Raw genomic sequence first — 20,851 nt, 5'->3', positions numbered from 1 at the left:
GGACACTATTATTTTACTGGTCGGGAACTTCTTTTGTGCAGTTTTTGCCAGCTGGGTCAGCTGTTCAGCAATTTGTTGCTGCTGGTCTTGGAGATTGTTTGTACCTGTATGTATGACTAGATTGGTTGGGTTGGTAAAGTGTGGTTCATTGATAACTGCTGTGACTTGTTCAATGGTTGCACAATTAATTTTCTTAACCCTAATTTTGGGGAAAAGTCGCCTCATGTTAAGGTATTTCCCATTAGAGTCTATGATTAGTACGGTATCAGTGTCCCCGCGTTGGGGCTTACGGGCTGCTTGCTGTATGGTTTCCTGGGTGCCACTTGGTTGTGTTGCTGGGTCTTTGTGCTGGTCTGTGCTAGCGGCTCTGATAGTTGTTGGCTCTGTCTCCATCTGGATCAGTCCGCCGTTGGTTGGTATGGTCACATTTATTTCTGGTGTTGTTGGTCTGTTCCGGATCTCTGATATAAAGTCCTGGATGCTGGCTGCCATTGTGCCTGTGCTCCCCCCTGGGCCCCCGTCCTGGTTCTGGATTTGTCTCTTTAGATCTGTTATCTCCTGTTGTAGCTTGCTGTTTTCTTGTTGGAGGGCTTGTACTTTACATTGCATTTCTCCTAGAGCTGCTGTGAATTCACATTTCAGTTTGTTTATTTCATTAAGTGCTTTGTCGTTTGCATTTTTGTCACTTTGGTTTCTTTGAAGTTCCTCCTTGAACTGTACAAAGTCTCTCTCCAATTGAGATAAGCAGTCTCTGAGAATGTTGGGTGTTGGGTGGGAAGCATCCTCACCTACAGACACAGGGGGGTCCTTGGGGACTGTCTCTGGTTTTTGCTCTTGCTTGTGTTTTTGAGCTTCGTTTTTAATATCAGGAAATGTTCTTTCAAACTGAGTGAGGTTATCCTCAGTTCCTTGTACCATGATGGTGCCAGTGTTATAGATGTTTATGGTGAGTACTGTGTCCTCCTCATCCCCAGTTTCCTTTACCCTGATCTGCCGGCCCCGGTTGATGCCGCCCTTTGAGATGTTTTCATAATGGTTGCAGAAGGCTTTGTTCCAGGCATTGGGCTGCTCGGTGAAGAAGACCACATCCGTTTTCCTCCTAATTGGCTCTTTATAAGTAAAGTCGGCATAGAGGGTCTCTGGATTCTGTCTGGTGGTGGCATCTTTTATGGCTTTCCTTGCCTGAATGCTCCGCAGCCCTTCTGAGTATGTTATCTCCAGGATGTCTGACCCCCTGCTGGCTGAGGCTGCCGGGCTCCTCTGCTCATCTATGTTGCTGGACTTTACGTGGTCTAAATTGTGATTTTGCATGTTTTAAATATTATCCTTATTTCTATGGAGTTTGGTCTCTAGCAGTTTCTGGTGAGGGGGTAGGGGTTGGTGTTGGAGCAGGAGCTCTTACCTGTGGCTGCTGAGGATCTTTGGACTCTTGAGGTTGATGGTCCTTGTAGCCTTGTGGTCTGTCTTGATGATTGTTGGCTGTCCTCAAAGCAAGATTCTTGTTTTGTCCTTTAAATCCAAAAAAAGTTTTTCCTTTTTATGAAGAGCTTTAGTGCTGCTCGCTTCTGTATCCCATGGAGTTTGTATTTCCCAGGTTTCGTCTTAGAATTTGCTCATTACAAGGTATAAAGTGATGAAAACTCAGGAGCTCATGTTCAGTGCTGCTTACTCCTGGACTGCTGGGCGGGATCTATTTGTCACGACCACGCGCGCCAACCTGCGCCGGCCCTGACAAGGGGGAGGGGAGTCCTAACCACACCAGGCGGAAAGGATCTAAAACAAGGATCAAAAGGGGGGGGAGAAGGACAAGACAAGGGAATCAAAGGAACTTGGGGCTCTGGACTCCCCTGGGTTGCTCTAGCCCTACAGGTCGATTTACCTCATGCACTCACGCTTTACGCCCTGCTCCCGGGCCGTAACTCGAGCGTAAATCGCCCCCTGCTGCCTTCTATCTATCTATCTTCTATCTATCTATCTATCTATCTATCTATCTATCTCCTATCTATCTCCTATCTATCTATCTCCTATCTATCTATCTCCTATCTATCTATCTCCTATCTATCTATCTATCTATCTCCTATCTATCTATCTATCTATCTATCTATCTATCTATCTCCTATCTATCTATCTCCTATCTATCTATCTCCTATCTATCTATCTATCTATCTATCTATCTCCTATCTATCTATCTATCTATCTATCTATCTCCTATCTATCTATCTCCTATCTATCTCCTATCTATCTATCTATCTATCTATCTCCTATCTATCTATCTATTATCTATCTATCTATCTATCTATCTCCTATCTATCTATCTATCTATCTATCTATCTCCTATCTATCTATCTATCTATCTATCTATCTATCTATCTATCTATCTCCTATCTATCTCCTATCTATCTCCTATCTATCTCCTATCTATCTATCTATCTATCTATCTATCTATCTATCTATCTCCTATCTATCTATCTATTAGTGATGAGTGAATACTGTTTGATCGAATAGATATTCGATCGAATAGTAAGGAATCTTTCGAATATTATAGAATAGTCGATAAATATTCGATAAGCGTTCGAATCCCTCAGCTTCCGGTTTTTACCTCCAAGTGGTCGAATAGATGTTTTTCAATAATCGAATACTTGTTCCCATTTACTTTAATGGGATTAAATATTCGATCGAATATTCGAATATTCTGGAGATTCGAATATTTCACTATTCGTTAATCACTACTATCTATCTTTATTTATATTTATAAATAAAAAATTTGAAGGAAGGAAAAAACGAAAAGGGGGGGATTTTCACGTAACCCAGTCAGCACGACTGCACCACTAGAAACCATAGGCAACAACAAGGCTTGAATCCTGTTCGTGACGCCCCTTCTGTGGTGTACCCCCACGCTGCTATGGGGGAGGGACAACTGGTCACTTGCCACATGGTGAGGTGTGACGCCAGATCTATGGTGATGTTATGTTGTGACGCCAGCGCCGGTTGGTATGGTGGCACACCTGCTTTTATTTTAAAGGGCCGGATACACCTTTTTCCCCTGTGGTCAGTGACCTGCCGGGCTTCTGAGGGGTCTTTTGGGCTGTTGTCACGGTGGTCCGGAGTGGAGTAGTGACCCTCCTGGAATATAGGCATTGCCATCCACAGAAAGAAGAGATGACCCAAGGAGTGTGTGTATACTGTGTTGTGCATTGACAGAATACTTTACACTTAATAATACAGGATCCAGATCTGGGATGAAAGTGTAAGGAGTGGTACAATCGTGCTGACTAGGTTACGTGTTAGATACAAGGAAGAGTCGGATGTCGTGAGAATCTCAAACCAAGTAGTACTGTGCTCTGCCGGGATGTTGGAGAACGAGGTAGAAATAAAAGAAGACTTGAGAGAGAATACTTGTGCCCGGTCACTGACTCTTGTCGGACTTGTCCTAGAGGGCGAGACCAACCCCAAACCCTGTTACCTGGGATGAGCGGAATGCTGAGGGTTCCCTGCTGACACCCACGCTGCGAGATAGAGTTCATAGGCTTCTAGCAACTTTGCTCTATCCGGATCAGCTCCTAGCTTTCTGCCTTTGTGGATACTGTCCTGCACTGTGACTCTTCTTGTCCACGGCGTGGGGTGAGATGATCTCTGACTGGGTAAAGCTACTTGAAGAGAAACTGTTAACTTCAAGTGCCTAGGTCTGCTTCTGGACTGCACACTGAGACTGGGGACCTGGCAGAGGACCAGAGCCCAACTAGACTGCTGTAGGGAGCGTTCTAGCTTGCGTCCTTCCCCTACAAAGTCAAACATCAAAGAACCCATACACTTCTTCTACCCATGTGACTTCCTATCTACAGCCCCTGTAAGGTGTGCTGCATATGGGTGAAGAAGCAAAGAAAGAGATGATAGGATAGAAGAAGAAGATGCTCTCATTGGTTCACAGATCCATGTGACATATAAGCAAACAATAACCCTTTCCATCCTTCAGCTGTGCAGCAACTAACTGCATATACTCACAATAGCGACATCTAGTGGCGGAACTTTATCACTCTTTATCCCTGCTACATCACCATTTGCTGACAAAAAGTACAGGCTTTTGCGAAGGGTGTAACTAATAGCAACACCTGTGGTGGGACACCACATGTTCACGATGTATGACCTCAAGATGGAGCTCCCTGCTGTGCACTAATGATGTATGACTCCAGGATGGTGCCCCCTGCTGTATGCTCACGATGTATGACCCCAGGATGGCGCCCCCTGCTGTATGCTTACGATGTATGACCCCAGGATGGAGCTCCCTGCTTTACACTGATGATTTATGACACCAGGATGGCGCCCCCTGATGTACACTGACGATATATGACCTCAGGATGGAGCCCCCTGCTCTACACTGATGATGTATGACTCCAGGATGGCGCCCCCTGCTGTATGCTCACGATGTATGACCCCAGGATGGCGCCCCCTGCTGTATGCTCACGATGTATGGCCTTAGGATGGCGCCCCCTGCTGTACACTGATGATGTATGACCTCAGGATGGCGCCCCCTGCTGTATGCTCACAATGTATGACACCAGGATGGCGCCCCCTGCTGTATGCTCACGATGTATGACCCCAGGATGGAGCTCCCTGCTGTGCACTAATGATGTATGACTCCAGGATGGCGCCCCCTGCTGTATGCTCACGATGTATGACCCCAGGATGGCGCCCCCTGCTGTATGCTCACGATGTATGACCCCAGGATGGCGCCCCCTGCTGTATGCTCACGATGTATGACCCCAGGATGGCGCCCCCTGCTGTATGCTCACGATGTATGACCCCAGGATGGAGCTCCCTGCTTTACACTGATGATTTATGACACCAGGATGGCGCCCCCTGATGTACACTGACGATATATGACCTCAGGATGGCGCCCCCTGCTGTACACTGATGATGTATGACCTCAGGATGGCGCCCCCTGCTGTATGCTCACAATGTATGACCCCAGGATGGCGCCCCCTGCTGTATGCTCACGATGTATGGCCTTAGGATGGCGCCCCCTGCTGTATGCTCACGATGTATGGCCTTAGGATGGCGCCCCCTGCTGTATGCTCACGATGTATGGCCTCAGGATGGCGCCCCCTGCTGTATGCTCACGATGTATGACCCCAGGATGGCGCCCCCTGCTGTACACTGATGATGTATGACACCAGGATGGCGCCCCCTGCTGTATGATCACGATGTATGACCCCAGGATGGCGCCCCCTGCTGTATGCTCACGATGTATGGCCTTAGGATGGCGCCCCCTGCTGTACACTGATGATGTATGGCCTTAGGATGGCGCCCCCTGCTGTACACTGATGATGTATGACCTCAGGATGGCGCCCCCTGCTGTACACTGATGATGTATGACCTCAGGATGGCGCCCCCTGCTGTACACTGATGATGTATGACCTCAGGATGGCGCCCCCTGCTGTACACTGATGATGTATGGCCTCAGGATGGCGCCCCCTGCTGTACACTGATGATGTATGGCCTTAGGATGGCGCCCCCTGCTGTATGCTCACAATGTATGGCCTTAGGATGGCGCCCCCTGCTGTATGCTCACAATGTATGGCCTTAGGATGGCGCCCCCTGCTGTATGCTCACGATGTATGGCCTTAGGATGGCGCCCCCTGCTGTATGCTCACAATGTATGGCCTTAGGATGGCGCCCCCTGCTGTATGCTCACAATGTATGGCCTTAGGATGGCATAGGCCGGTGGGGGGGGGGGGTGACCCTGCTGGGGTGTGAGGGACGGGCACAGGCCGGGGGGGGACTCTGCTGGGATGTGAGGGACGGGCACAGGCCGGGGGGGGTGACTCTGCTGGGATGTGAGGGACGGGCACAGGCCGGGGGGGGACTCTGCTGGGATGTGAGGGACGGGCACAGGCCGGGGGGGGACTCTGCTGGGATGTGAGGGACGGGCACAGGCCGGGGGGGGTGACTCTGCTGGGGTGTGAGGGACGGGCACAGGCCGGGGGGGGACTCTGCTGGGATGTGAGGGACGGGCACAGGTCGGGGGGGGACTCTGCTGGGATGTGAGGGACGGGCACAGGTCGGGGGGGGACTCTGCTGGGATGTGAGGGACGGGCACAGGTCGGGGGGGGACTCTGCTGGGATGTGAGGGACGGGCACAGGCCGGGGGGGGGGGGGGACTCTGCTGGGATGTGAGGGACGGGCACAGGCCGGGGGGGGGGGGTGACTCTGCTGTGGTGTGAGGGACGGGCACAGGCCGGGGGGGGACTCTGCTGGGATGTGAGGGACGGGCACAGGCCGGGGGGGGACTCTGCTGGGATGTGAGGGACGGGCACAGGCCGGGGGGGGTGACTCTGCTGGGGTGTGAGGGACGGGCACAGGCCGGGGGGGGACTCTGCTGGGATGTGAGGGACGGGCACAGGTCGGGGGGGGACTCTGCTGGGATGTGAGGGACGGGCACAGGTCGGGGGGGGACTCTGCTGGGATGTGAGGGACGGGCACAGGTCGGGGGGGGACTCTGCTGGGATGTGAGGGACGGGCACAGGTCGGGGGGGGGACTCTGCTGGGATGTGAGGGACGGGCACAGGCCGGGGGGGGGGGGGGGACTCTGCTGGGATGTGAGGGACGGGCACAGGCCGGGGGGGGGGGGTGACTCTGCTGGGGTGTGAGGGACGGGCACAGGCCGGGGGGGGACTCTGCTGGGATGTGAGGGACGGGCACAGGCCGGGGGGGGGGGGGGGGGTGACTCTGCTGGGGTGTGAGGGACGAGCAAAGGCCGGGGGGGGGGGGGGGGGGGGGACGGGGGACTCTGCTGGGATGTGAGGGACGGGCACAGGCCGGGGGGGGGGGGGGTGACTCTGCTGGGATGTGAGGGACGGGCACAGGCCGGGGGGGGGGGGGGGGTGACTCTGCTGGGGTGTGAGGGACGAGCAAAGGCCGGGGGGGGGGGGGGGGGGGGGAACGGGGGACTCTGCTGGGATGTGAGGGACGGGCACAGGCCGGGGGGGGTGACTCTGCTGGGGTGTGAGGGACGGGCACAGGCCGGGGGGGGGGGGACTCTGCTGGGATGTGAGGGACGGGCACAGGTCGGGGGGGGGGGGACTCTGTATATATATGGGGCATTGGATACTATGTGGGGCACTATATGGGGCATTGGATACTATGTGGGGCACTATATGGGGCATTGGCTACTATGTGGGCACTATATGGGGGATTGGATTCTATGTGGGGCACTATGTGGGGGATTGGATACTATGTGGGGCACTATGTGGGGGATTGGCTACTATGTGGGGCATATATGGGGGCATTGGCTACTATGTGGGCACTCTGGGGGTTTGGCTATTATGTGGGGCACTATATGGGGATTGGCTACTATGTGGGCACTATATGGGGGGATTGGCTACTATGTGGGACACTATATGGGGATTGGCTACTATGTGGGGCACTATATGGGGGCATGGCTACTATGTGGGGCACTATATGGGGCATTGGATACTATGTGGGGCACTATATGGGGCATTGGATACCATGTGGGGCACTATATGGGGCATTGGATACTATGTGGGGCACTATATGGGGGATTGGATTCTATGTGGGGCACTATGTGGGGGATTGGATACTATGTGGGGCACTATGTGGGGGATTGGATACTATGTGGGGCACTATGTGGGGATTGGATTCTATGTGGGGCACTATGTGAGGATTGGATACTATGTTGGTCACTATGTGGGGGCATTGGATACTATGTGGGGCACTATGTGGGGGATTGGATACTATGTGGGGCACTATGTGGGGGATTGGATTCTATGTGGGGCACTATAATGGGGGATTGGATACCATATAGGGCATTTTTGGCGGGATTGGATACTGTATAGGGCACTATTCAGTCAGCAGCATGTAGTGGCTATGGAGGGTTGATATAGGGGCGTGGCTATGGAGGGTTGCTATGGGGGTGTGGCTATGGAGGGTCAATATGGGGGCGTGGCTATTGGGACCGCGGCGCACATGTCCCTCTTTGCTCCTTGCAAAAGTTGGGAGGTATGCATACACTGATACCTCTGCCCATTACCCCCGACCACACCACTGCTCCAGATACCCCATACACTGATACCTCTGCCCGTTACCCCCCCCCCCCCCCCCGACCACACCACTGCTCCAGATACCCCATTACCCCATACACTGATACCTGTACCCGTTACCCCCCCCGACCACACCACTGCTCCAGATACCCCATACACTGATACCTGTACCCGTTACCCCCCTCCCGACCACACCACTGCTCCAGATACCCCATACACTGATACCTGTACCCGTTACCCCCTCCCGTCCACACCACTGCGCCAGATACCCCATACACTGATACCTCTGCCCGTTACCCCCCCCCCCGAGTACACCACTGCTCCAGATACCCCATACACTGATACCTGTACCCGTTACCCCCTCCCGTCCACACCACTGCGCCAGATACCCCATTCACTGATACCTCTGCCTGTTACCCCCCGACCACACCACTGCTCCAGATACCCCATATACTGATACCTCTGCGCGTTACCCACCCCCCCCCCCCCCCCGAGTACACCACTGCTCCAGATACCCCATATACTGATACCTCTGCCCGTTACCCCCCCCCCCCCCCCCCGAGTACACCACTGCTCCAGATACCCCATATACTGATACCTCTGCCCGTTACCCCCCCCCCACCACCACACCACTGCTCCAGATACCCCATACACTAATACCTCTGCCCGTTACCCCCCCCCGAGTATACCACTGCTCCAGATACCCCATACACTGATACCTCTGCCCGTTACCCCACCCCCGACCACACCACTGCTCCAGATACCCCATACACTGATACCTCTGCCCGTTACCCCCCCCGACCACACCACTGCTCCAGATACCCCATACACTGATACCTCTGCCCGTTACCCCCCTCCCGCCACACCACTGCGCCAGATACCCCATACACTGATACCTCTGCCTGTTACCCCCGACCACACCACTGCTCCAGATACCCCATACACTGATACCTGTGCCCTGTGCCTGTTACCCCACACCCAGCGTGCGGCCCCCTCCGTACAGTCACCGGTGTGCGGCCCCCTCCGTACAGTCACCGGTGTGCGGCCCCCTCTGTACAGTCACCGGTGTCCGGCCCTCTCTGTACAGTCACCGGTGTGCGGCTTCCTCTGTACAGTCACCGGTGTGCGGCCCCCTCTGTACAGTCACCGGTGTGCGGCCCCCTCTGTACAGTCACTGGTGTCCGGCCCTCTCTGTACAGTCACCGGTGTGCGGCTTCCTCTGTACAGTCACCGGTGTGCGGCTTCCTCTGTACAGTCACCGGTGTGCGGCCCCCTCTGTACAGTCACCGGTGTGCGGCCCCCTCTGTACAGTCACCGGTGTGCGGCCCCCTCTGTACAGTCACCGGTGTGCGGCCCCCTCTGTACAGTCACCGGTGTGCGGCCCCCTCTGTACAGTCACCGGTGTGCGGCCCCCTCTGTACAGTCACCGGTGTGCGGCCCCCTCTGTACAGTCACCGGTGTGCGGCCCCCTCTGTACAGTCACCGGTGTGCGGCCCCCTCTGTACAGTCACCGGTGTGCGGCCCCCTCTGTACAGTCACCGGTGTGCGGCCCCCTCTGTACAGTCACCGGTGTGCGGCCCCCTCTGTACAGTCACCGGTGTGCGGCCCCCTCTGTACAGTCACCGGTGTGCGGCCCCCTCTGTACAGTCACCGGTGTGCGGCCCCCTGTGTACGGTCACCGGTGTGCGGCCCCCTCCGTACAGTCACCGGTGTGCGGCCCCCTCTGTACAGTCACCGGTGTGCGGCCCCCTCTGTACAGTCACCGGTGTGCGGCCCCCTCTGTACAGTCACCGGTGTGCGGCCCCCTCTGTACAGTCACCGGTGTGCGGCCCCCTATTCTTTAGAACATGTAATAGTAACTCCGATTTGTCCGTTTCTCAGCTCGTACGTGGAAGATCCTGACCTTCCTTGTGGCCCTTCCCGGGGTCGGGGTCTGTATGCTGAACACCTGGCTCCAGCACCACAACCACCCACAGGGAAGCCCTGAGTTCCGAGCCTACGACCACCTGCGTATACGTACTAAGGTGAGTGCGTCCAAAACAACCACCACAATGTACGTACCCAGAGCCTCCACTGTTATGTCTGCGAGGACCGCGTCCGTACACAGAGCCTCCACCGTAATGTCCGCGTCCGTACACAGAGCCTCCACCGTAATGTCCGCGTCCGTACACAGAGCCTCCACCGTAATGTCTGCGAGGACCGAGTCTGTACACAGAGCCTTTGCCGAGTGGGCCCCCCCCCCCCCCCAACCCACTGTAACTATGGTGACACTAGCTTTAGTCTTTTTACTCCATAATGCAGCCTGTAAAGGACCTGTGGTGACATCATTGTCACATGATAAGGTCCTTCAGTATGTTCTCTAATGTTACTGCATTGTCTCCTGGCTGCAGCTTTGCCCTGATTTGTGCAAAATTGTGGTAAAAAGCAGCGATTGTTATACAAATCATGGCAGACCTGTAGCCAGGAGATAATACACCACTGAAAGTATAAGTCTGTTTGGGGGGCCATGGGCTACCGGCCGAAACGGACCTATTATAATCCACTACTGGTCGGGTCCGTACACAGAGCCTCCACCGTGATGTCTGGGAGGACCGGAATTGTACACAGAGCCTCTGCCGTAATGTCATTGTCCGTACACAGAGCCTCTGCCGTAATGTCCACAAGGATTGGGTCTGTACACAGAGCCTCTGCCGTAATGTCCGTGTCCGTACACAGAGCCTCCACCGTGATGTCTGGGAGGACCGGAATTGTACACAGAGCCTCTGCCGTAATGTCCACAAGGATTGGGTCCGTACACAGAGCCTCTGCCGTAATGTCCGTGTCCGTACACAGAGCCTCCACTGTTATGTCTGCGAGGAACGCGTCCGCACACTGAGCGCCCCGCCGTAATGTTCGTGTCCATACATTAAGCGCCCACCGTAATGTCTGCGAGGACCAGTCTGTACACTGAGCGCCCGCCGTAATGTCTCCCATGTAGGCATCGGGGCAGCGGGCCCAGCATCCAGGGGGGCTGAGGTTAGGGGCAGCGGGCACAGCATCCAGGGGGGCTGAGGTTAGGGGAGCACACGGGCACAGCATCCAGGGGGGCTGAGGTTAGGGGCAGCGGGCACAGCATCCAGGGGGGCTGAGGTTAGGGGCAGCACACGGGCACAGCATCCAGGGGGGCTGAGGTTAGGGGCAGCACACGGGCACAGCATCCAGGGGGGCTGAGGTTAGGGGCAGCAGACGGGCACAGCATCCAGGGGGGCTGAGGTTAGGGGCAGCAGACGGGCACAGCATCCAGGGGGGCTGAGGTTAGGGGCAGCGGGCACAGCATCCAGGGGGGCTGAGGTTAGGGGCAGTAAACGGGCATAGCATCCAGGGGGGCAGCAGACGGGCACAGTATCCAGGGGGGCTGAGGTTAGGGGAGCACACGGGCACAGCATCCAGGGAGGCTGAGGTTAGGGGAGCACACGGGCACAGCATCCAGGGAGGCTGAGGTTAGGGGAGCACACGGGCACAGCATCCAGGGAGGCTGAGGTTAGGGGAGCACACGGGCACAGCATCCAGGGGGGCTGAGGTTAGGGGAGCACACGGGCACAGCATCCAGGGGGGCTGAGGTTAGGGGAGCACACGGGCACAGCATCCAGGGGGGCTGAGGTTAGGGGCAGCGGGCACAGCATCCAGGGGGGCTGAGGTTAGGGGAGCACACGGGCACAGCATCCAGGGAGGCTGAGGTTAGGGGAGCACACGGGCACAGCATCCAGGGGGGCTGAGGTTAGGGGCAGCGGGCACAGCATCCAGGGGGGCTGAGGTTAGGGGCAGCAGACGGGCACAGCATCCAGGGGGGCAGCAGACGGGCACAGCATTCAGGGGGGCTGAGGTTAGGGGCAGCAGACTGGCACAGCATCCAGGGGGGCAGCAGGCGCGGGCTCCACCTCCGTTCTCTCTTTTGGATCCATCTTTCTGACTTCCGGTCTTCTCCGCAGCGTTTCCCGTGGGGTGATGGGAATCACAGCCTGTTCCATAATCCTCACACCAACCCTCTCCCCAGCGGATACGAGGAGGCGGAGCACAAGCCCTGAGGAGGCGGAGCACAAGCCCTGAGGAGGCAGAGCACAAGCCCTGAGGAGGCGGAGCACAAGCCCTGAGGAGGCGGAGCACAAGCCCTGAGGCCGACCTCCAGCCGGCAGCTTCCAGAATCCCACAGAATCTATAATAAAGAGTGGTGGCCTGGAGCGTGGTCTGTGTTACTGGAGCGCCGGACCCTTCATCCCTGTTACCCCACCTCCTGTCCTGGGCCCCATATGGACAGGGGCCCCTGACTGGGACTCCAGGCAGATGAGGGTCTCACCAGGGGGAAGAAAAGGCCCGAAGAAGACGCCATCCCCCCAGGAAACCTGCCGTACCGAGCACAGGCCAGCCTGCCATCATGTTATAGAGCAGGAAAAGCCTCTATGTTTAGGAGTCCAGTGGGCGGTCCTGATCAGTAATTGACAGTCATCATTGTGTGCATGTTCATATATGGAAGGTTGTCAATCACTGAGTAGTACCGCCCACTGGACTCCTAAACCCAGAATGGGCAAAGTCCTAAAAAAATCTCTGCTAAATCTTTTCCCACCGATCCATAATGTTTTTCTGCGCTCAACGTGACAGGTTCCCCTTACATTTGCGATGAATCGGGGAGGTGTCAGCAGCCTCCTTACATGGCGGTATATAGAAGGTCTGGGACTAGATGGCGGTATATAGAAGGTCTGGGACTAGATGGCGGTACAGAGAAGGTCTGGGACTAGATGGCGGTATAGAGAAGGTCTGGGACTAGATAGCGGTATAAAGAAGGTCTGGGACTAGATGGTGTTATAAAGAAGGTCTGGGACTAGATGGCGGTATATAGAAGGTCTGGGAACTAAGAAGGAGGCAGGAACACAGAACTGGAACAGACAGCAGCACAACAGCAGCACAGTAGTAGCACAGCAGCAGCACAGTAGTAGCACAGCAGCAGCACAGTAGTAGCACAGCAGCAGAATAGTAGTCGCACAGCAGCAGCACAGTAGTAGCTCAGCAGCAGCACAGTAGTAGCCCAGCAGCAGCATAGTAGTAGCCCAGCAGCAGCACAGTAGTAGCCCAGCAGCAGCACAGTAGTAGCCCAGCAGCAGCACAGTAGTAGCCCAGCAGCAGCATAGTAGTAGCCCAGCAGCAGCACAGTAGTAGCCCAGCAGCAGCACAGTAGTAGCCCAGCAGCAGCACAGTAGTAGCACAGCAGTAGTAGCACAGCGGCAGAATAGTAATAGCTCAGCAGCAGCACAGGCCCCTGGAAGCTGACGCTCTGGCTCAGGATACAGCTGGGCTCACATCCACAGGAACAGAGCTCCAGACTTGTCTGATAGACTGAACTACTCACCGCTCCCCAGCTCAGCTGCATCCACCCTTATGCTGCTTTTAGGTACCATTAAAGTGAATGCGGCCATTCACATGATCTGTGGTAGATCCCCTCCCCGCTGCCTGACGCTCCCCCCATCCCGCCAGAGATGACATTGCATCTGACTACTCACCTAGTCCCCCGTTCAGATCGGCTACATGTTCACCAGAGGTAGCCTGGAGGACTGTGCTGCCTTCTTCTCCCAGGAGCGCAGTCCGGGGGGGGGATGTGTGTGTGTGGTGCACCCCTTGGGGGGGAAGGTTTGAGTGTGTGTGACTGGGGCGGGGGGGGGGGGCTGTGTATGTGGTGCCCACGGTGGTATGTGGTCAGCGGTCACGGCCTGGCCGCTCTCTAGATGTGACGCAGGACGGGTGGGGATTACATGTAGGTGATGGAAGGTCGGGGGTCACACAGAGAAGATTCTGGATTAGGTGTGATACACGTCTGCGGATGTCGTGGTCGTTACACCTCAAGCTGCTGCTTTCCTGCTTTCTCTGTGACCGAAACCTTCTCCACCCAAACCACAGCACAAATGTCTCCTGTCACCTGCTGAGGAAGACCACAGCCTAACGGCAGAGCCACCCAGGGCCTTACCGTTACCAACCATTCAGGGCTCTGTGCAGTGTGGGACTGGGGCTGACCCTGGGGACCACCGGTGGAGCTGACCCTGGGGACCACCAGTGGAGCTGACCCTGGGGACCACCGGTGGAGCTGACCCTGGGGACCACCGGTGGAGCTGACCCTGGGGACCACCGGTGGAGCTGACCCTGGGGACCACCGGTGGAGCTGACCCTGGGGACCAACAGTGGAGCTGACCCTGGGGACCAACAGTGGAGCTGACTCTAGAGACCACCAGTGGAGCTGACCCTGGGGACCACCGGTGGAGCTGACTCTGGGGACCACCAGTGGAGCTGACTCTGGGGACCAATGGTGGAGCTGACTCTAGAGACCACCAGTGGAGCTGACCCTGGGGACCACCGGTGGAGCTGACCCTGGGGACCACCGGTGGAGCTGACCCTGGGGACCACCGGTGGAGCTGAACCTAGGGACCACAGGTGGAGCTGACTCTGGAGACCACCAGTGGAGCTGACCCTGGGGACCACCGGTGGAGCTGACCCTGGGGACCACCGGTGGAGCTGACCCTGGGGACCACCGGTGGAGCTGACCCTGGGGACCACCAGTGGAGCTAACCCTGGAGACCCCCAGTGCAGCTGACCTTGGAAGATCCAGTGAGAAGTGACATGCTGACCACGACTCTGTGAATAACTACAACTTATAGAATGCCTTAGACATTAGGCTCTTAGAGGATGCTGGGAGTTGTAGTTTCTCAGAGGATAACCCTTTAATATATGATGGTTGTGTAGAGGCTCGTGGTGGCTGCAATCCATGGGTCAAATCATCAGCCCCGAAGGTCCAGCGATAAATCCTTCTACAGTCCCAGTTGATATCAGATGATTGCCTGTACTACAACCCCCAGCATATCCTCAGGGCTGCAGACTGTCTGCAATGCTGGGAGTTGTAGTGTTCATAGCTGTTATAGTTGTTGTAGAGTACTGGTGCCATATTCCCGGGGGTCCGCTGAGTACCGGTGCCATCTCCCCGGGGGTCCGCTGAGTACTGGTGCCATCTCCCCGGGGGTCCGCTGAGTACTGGTGTCATCTCTCCGGGGGTCCGCTGAGTACCGGTGCCATCTCCCTGTGGGTCCGCTGAGTACTGGTGCCATCTCCCCGGGGGTCTGCTGAGTACTGGTGCCATCTCCCCAGGGGTCCGCTGAGTACTGGTGTCATCTCCCCAGGGGTCCGCTGAGTACTGGTGCCATCTCCCCGGGGGTCCGCTGAGTACTGGTGCCATCTCCCCAGGGGTCCGCTGAGTACTGGTGTCATCTCCCCAGGGGTCCGCTGAGTACTGGTGCCATCTCCCCGGGGGTCCGCTGAGTACTGGTGCCATCTCCCCGGGGGTCCGCTGAGTACTGGTGTCATCTCTCCGGGGGTCCGCTGAGTGCTGGTGCCATCTCCCCAGGGGTCCGCTGAGTACTGGTGTCATCTCCCCGGGGGTCCGCTGAGTACTGGTGCCATCTCCCCGGGGGTCCGCTGAGTACTGGTGCCATCTCCCCGGGGGTCCGCTGAGTACTGGTGTCATCTCTCCGGGGGTCCGCTGAGTGCTGGTGCCATCTCCCCGGGGGTCCGCTGAGTACTGGTGCCATCTCCTCAGATGAGGTGTGTTTGAATTTTAAGAAACACTGTTATCTATGTGAAGTACAATAAAAGCCAGAATTCATCTGCCGGGATCGGAGACGCCAGAGATGAAGTGGCGGGGTCTGTAAATATGGGGTCAGTGAGTGTGGGGCGGGGTCAGTAAACATTGGGTGGGGTCAGTAAGTGTGGGGCGGGGTCAGTGATGATGGGGTGGAGTCAGAGATAATGGGACGGGGTTAGTAATAATTGGATACGGTCAATGAGTATTTGGCGGGGTTATCGATGATGGAACGTGGCCAGTGAGTATGGGGCGGAGTCAGAGATGATGGGGCGGGGTCAGCAATGATGGGGCAGGGTTAGCGAGTATGGGGCGAGGTCAGAGATGATGGGGCAGGGTCAGTGATGATGGGATGGGGTCAGTGATCAAAGGGCGGGGTCAGCGATGATGGGGCGAGGTCTGGGATGATGGGGCTGGGTCAGCAATGATGGGGCGGGGTGAGCGATTATGGGGCGGGGTCAGAGAGTAAGGGGTGGTTCAGCGATAATGGGGCGGGGTCAGCGATGATGGGGCGAGGTCTGTGATGATGGGGCGAAGTCAATGATAATGGGGCGGGATCAGCGATGATGAGGCAGGGTCAGTGATGATGGGGCAGGGTCAGCGGGTATGGGATGGGTCATTGATAATGGGGTGTGGTCAGCGATGATGGGGTGGGGTCTGTGATGATGGGGCAGGGTCAGTGAATGTGGGGCGGGGTCAGTGATGATGAAGAGCGGTCAGCAAGTATGGGGTGGGGTCAGCAATGATGGGGCGGGGTCAGTGATGATGGGGTGAAGTCAATGATAATGGGGCGGGATCAGCGATGATGAGGCAGGGTCAGTGATGATGGGGCAGGGTCAGCGGGTATGGGATGGGTCATTGATAATGGGGTGGGGTCTGTGATGATGGGGCAGGGTCAGTGAATGTGGGGCGGGGTCAGTGATGATGAAGAGTGGTCAGCAAGTATGGGGTGGGGTCAGTGATAATGGGGTGGGGTCAGCGATGATAGGGCGGGGTCAGTGATGATGGGGTGAAGTCAATGATAATGGGGCGGGATCAGCGAATATGGGGCGGGGTCAGTGATGATGCGGCAGGTCAGTGATGGTGGGGCGGGGTCAGCGAGTGAGTGTGGGGGGGGTCATTGATAATGGGGTGTGGTCAGTGATAATGGGGCGGGGTCAGTGATGATGGAGCTGGGTCAGCGAGTATGGGGTGGGGTCAGTAATAATGGGAATGGGTCAGTGCTGATGGAGTGGGGTCAGTGATGATGCGGCGGGTCAGCAATGATGGGGAGGGGTCAGCGATGATGTTAGGGCGTATAGTTAGCAATGATGGGGCGGGGTCAGCAATGATGGGGCGGGGTCAGCGATGATGAGGCGGGGTCAGCGATGATGTTAGGATGTATGGTTAGCAATGATGGGGCGGGGTCAGCGATAATGGGGCGGGGTCAGTGATGATGGGGTGAAGTCAATGATAATGGGGCGGGATCAGCAATTATGGGGCGGGTCAGTGATGATGCGGCGGGTCAGACGCAATGATGGGGAGAAGTCAATGATAATGGGGCGGGTCAGTGATGGTGGGGCGGGTCAGCCGCAATGATGGGGTGAAGTCAATGATAATGGGGCGGGTCAGTGATGGTGGGGCAGGGTCAGCGAGTGAGTATGGGGTGGGTCATTGATAATGGGGTGTGGTCAGTGATAATGGGGCGGGGTCAGTGATGATGGAGCTGGGTCAGCGAGTATGGGGTGGGGTCAGTAATAATGAGAATGGGTCAGTGCTGATGGGGTGGGGTCAGTAATGATGCGGCGGGTCAGCAATGATGGGGCGGGGTCAGCGATGATGTTAGGGCGTATAGTTAGCAATGATGGGGCGGGGTCAGCAATGATGGGGTGGGGTCAGCAATGATGAGGCGGGGTCAGCGATGATGTTAGGACGTATGTTTAGCAATGATGGGGCGGGGTCAGCGATAATGGGGCGGGGTCAGTGATGATGGGGTGAAGTCAGTGATAATGGGGCGGGGTCAGTGATGATGAGGCGAGGTCAGTGATGGTGGGGCGAGATCAGCGATGATGAGGCGAGGTCAGTGATGGTGGGGCGGGATCAGCAAGTATGGGGTGTGGTCAGTGATAATGGGGCGGAGTCAGTGATGATGTGGCGGGTCAGCAATGATGGAGCGGGTCAGCAATGATGGAGCAGGGTCAGCAATGATGTTAGGGCGTATGGTTAGCAATGATGGGGCGGGGTCAGCAATTATGGGAATGGGTCAGTGCTAATGGGGCGGAGTCAGTGATGATGGAGCGGGGTCAGCAATGATGTTAGGGCGTATGGTTAGCAATGATAGGGCGGGGTTAGTGATGATGGGGCGGGGTTAGCTATGATGGGGCGGGGTCAGTGATGATGGGGCCTTAGGCTGTTTCCATGTTTTCCAGCACTCCCTAGAGCTGCATACAACTTCTTCAGCCACCGGGAGTGACTGGCCGAGCCTTTGTCCGGTTCTCTCATCATCTGGCGTCTTGTGACTCTTCGGTTCCCGGTGGTCGTTGACTATTCTGCCGGGAGGTGGCAGCACATTGGCCTCATGGTGAGGCTGTGGGGTCTCTGTGCCCGCCTCCCACTTCCACCTGGCGGAGGCAGCAGTCAGGTGATGTTTTGAATCCCGAGGAAGATAAAGAAAAAAGACCAGACAAGAAAGAATCAGGTGCAATCACCGCGACTAATGGCAACACTGCCAGGTGCGGCCACATCTGGTTTTCTCCTGTAAGATTGACACCCCCTTAGGTGGTCTCCTCTCCCCCAGTGCCGGTGCTTGGCTCCCCCGATGATGCCCCCTGGCTACCACATCGCCCCCGTACACCTATATACTCCCTGAGCTCCTTCTGGCCACTCATCTGCTTACCATAGTTTTCCCCTATAAGTTATATATGTTTCCTTAATGCCATACACTTCTATGCACACCATGTAAGTGATTACAGTGCAGTTACATCCAGGTCCTTGCTCATCCTCCCCCTTATATCCCTCCCCACGGCTCCTGTCCTGAGGATTCCCACTAGCAGGAGAGAAGTCCCTTGTCTCTCTGTGGAGACTCCTGAAAAACTATCTCTCTCTCGACTAGGGATACGGCAGATTACGGGGGTGTCTAAGGGGGGGTGACTTAACCCCTTTCTTACCCCCTCCCAACCATTTACCTTCCCCCTTACCTAAATGAAGACACGTTGGAATAACGGCCACAGCAATGAATAACATGACAAATATATCATATAACTCCACCCAAGCTACCAACATACCCATCAGGAAGGTCATGGATGGCAGGGTGAACTATAGGTCCCAGTGGCTCCGCACCAGCTCTGGGCTGCCACATATGCCCCACCTCCCTACCATATAAAGGAGAGGGGATTGCCTCCTCACACAGTGCTGACCACCCTCCGCCAGCTGCCGCAACAAGTCAGACAATGCTCCGCTAACCACCCACCTACCGACACAGCAAACAGGGCGGGCGCTTCCAGGTCCAGGACACGAGGAGCTGGTGAGTAAAGCCCCTCCCCCTCCCTTTATAACCTCCGTTCTACAGCCCACCCCCGACGCTATCCCCTGCTCTAATATTGGCTCCTGCTAGCGTCCCCACTCACTATACTCCACCTGGGGCTTTCTACACTACGGCCAGGTACACCGCTACAGAGAGATACATAAGGACATGTTACCTTATAGAACATACAAAACACCACGTATGGACCGGCCCCACCCTAAGCCCAGCCACAGGAACTGTGCAATGCCTCCACTATCCCCTCCCTTATATCCATATAGAAGATAGGTCCCTCAAGGCCCACAGTAGTCAGACTCCTCTGTGCCTCCAAATAGTAGTTAGGCCCCTCTGCACATCTATATAGTAATAGGATTCTTCTGTGCTCCCCATATAGTAGTTAGGCCCCTTTATCTCCATATACAGAGATAGTTAGGCCCTCTCTTCCCCTCTCTTTGTCTCCATATAGCAGTTAGGCTCCTCTGTCTCTCCATATAGTAGTTAGGCCCCTCTATCTTCATATACAGAGGTAGTTAGGCCCTCTCTTTGTCTCCATATAGCAGTTAGGCCCCTCTGTCTCTCCATATAGTAGTTAGGCCCCTCTATCTCCATGTACAGAGGTAGTTAGGCTCTCTCTTCCCCCACACAGTATTTAGGCCTTCTCTTTGTCTCCATATAGCAGTTAGGCCCCTCTGTACTCACATATAGTATTCTGGGGACTCTGTGTCCTCATACAATACTTAGGCCCTTTCTGTGCAATTAAATAGAATTTAGGAGTCCTTTGTGCCACCATATATTAGTCGCAATACGGGAGAGAAAAGAGCGCTGCACCTCACCCCTATGGCTGACACTAGTGCCTCTCGGCTGCATAAAAAACATCAGAATTCTGTATGTGAATTGATCAAGCCACACTGCCCCATGTACCGCGTGCAGGTATCTGATACACATGGGTCCCTACACTAAGTCAACACTGTGCCGGTCAGTGACCACCAACCCCGCAGGCGTGCACAGTCAGGGAAGGGAGGCCATGGAACGGCCCTGCAGCCCCTATGTCACAGGACCAGACCCAAAAATGCCACACCAAAACCCAGCCAGCACCACCGGCGGAGAAGGTCGCCCCCTGGAGTCTGGATAAGGTATTGCACTCACCATAGCTGCTGCAGATAGAATAGGACAAACAGGAGGGATTAAAAGCACATGCACTCAGGTGTCTCCTGCTGATTGCGGTCATGTGGGTCTTCCAGGAGGAGTGCAAAACACGGAGAAAAGAGAGAAAGCAAAATGCAATACAGGAGAGAAAAGAGCGCTGCACCTCACACCATATATTAGTCACTGATACGTAGACATCCCCCTGTAGGTAATCCAACTCTTGGTAAGCCCCCTGGTAAATAGCCTGCTCCCCCAACCCCCCCCCCCCCCCCCCCCCCCCCCCCCATAATGGTGCATTTACACTGAAAGATTTATCTGTCAGATCTTTGAAGCCAAAGCTAGGAACAGACTATATACAGGGAACAGGTCATAAAGGAAAGATTAAGATTTCTCTTCTTTTCACATCCATTCCTGGGTTTGGCTTCCAAAATCTGTCAGATAAATCTTTCTGTGTAAACGCACCATAAGGCTTCCCCCTTAATAGTTATCCCCCTCAGT

General features: G+C 55.6%; 1 protein-coding gene across 1 annotated transcript; it reads left to right on the top strand.

Moving 5' to 3' along the window:
• The first annotated feature begins 3,349 nt into the window (after positions 1-3,349).
• On the top strand, positions 3,350-12,125 carry LOC138801947 (cytochrome c oxidase subunit 6A, mitochondrial-like). Its single transcript, XM_069985043.1, has 3 exons — positions 3,350-3,458; positions 9,939-10,081; positions 12,026-12,125. The coding sequence occupies exons 1-3, from the start codon at positions 3,350-3,352 to the stop codon at positions 12,119-12,121; spliced, it is 348 nt and encodes a 115-aa protein (XP_069841144.1). The 3' UTR covers positions 12,122-12,125.
• The last annotated feature ends 8,726 nt before the right edge of the window (positions 12,126-20,851 follow it).

The sequence above is a fragment of the Dendropsophus ebraccatus genome, chromosome 9 (genome assembly GCF_027789765.1).
Source record: "Dendropsophus ebraccatus isolate aDenEbr1 chromosome 9, aDenEbr1.pat, whole genome shotgun sequence".
Taxonomy (NCBI): Eukaryota; Metazoa; Chordata; class Amphibia; order Anura; family Hylidae; genus Dendropsophus; species Dendropsophus ebraccatus.
Note: the sequence above shows the minus strand (reverse complement) of the source record. Positions and strands in the feature narration are given on the sequence as shown.

Coding starts and splice junctions, on each gene's coding strand:
- LOC138801947 (XM_069985043.1), top strand. CDS start 3,350: ATGTTGGAGAACGAGGTAGAAATAAAAGAAGACTTGAGAGAGAATACT. Junction 3,459..9,938: donor CGAGACCAACCCCAAACCCT/GTTACCTGGGAT, acceptor TCCGTTTCTCAG/CTCGTACGTGGAAGATCCTG. Junction 10,082..12,025: donor ACCTGCGTATACGTACTAAG/GTGAGTGCGTCC, acceptor TCTTCTCCGCAG/CGTTTCCCGTGGGGTGATGG.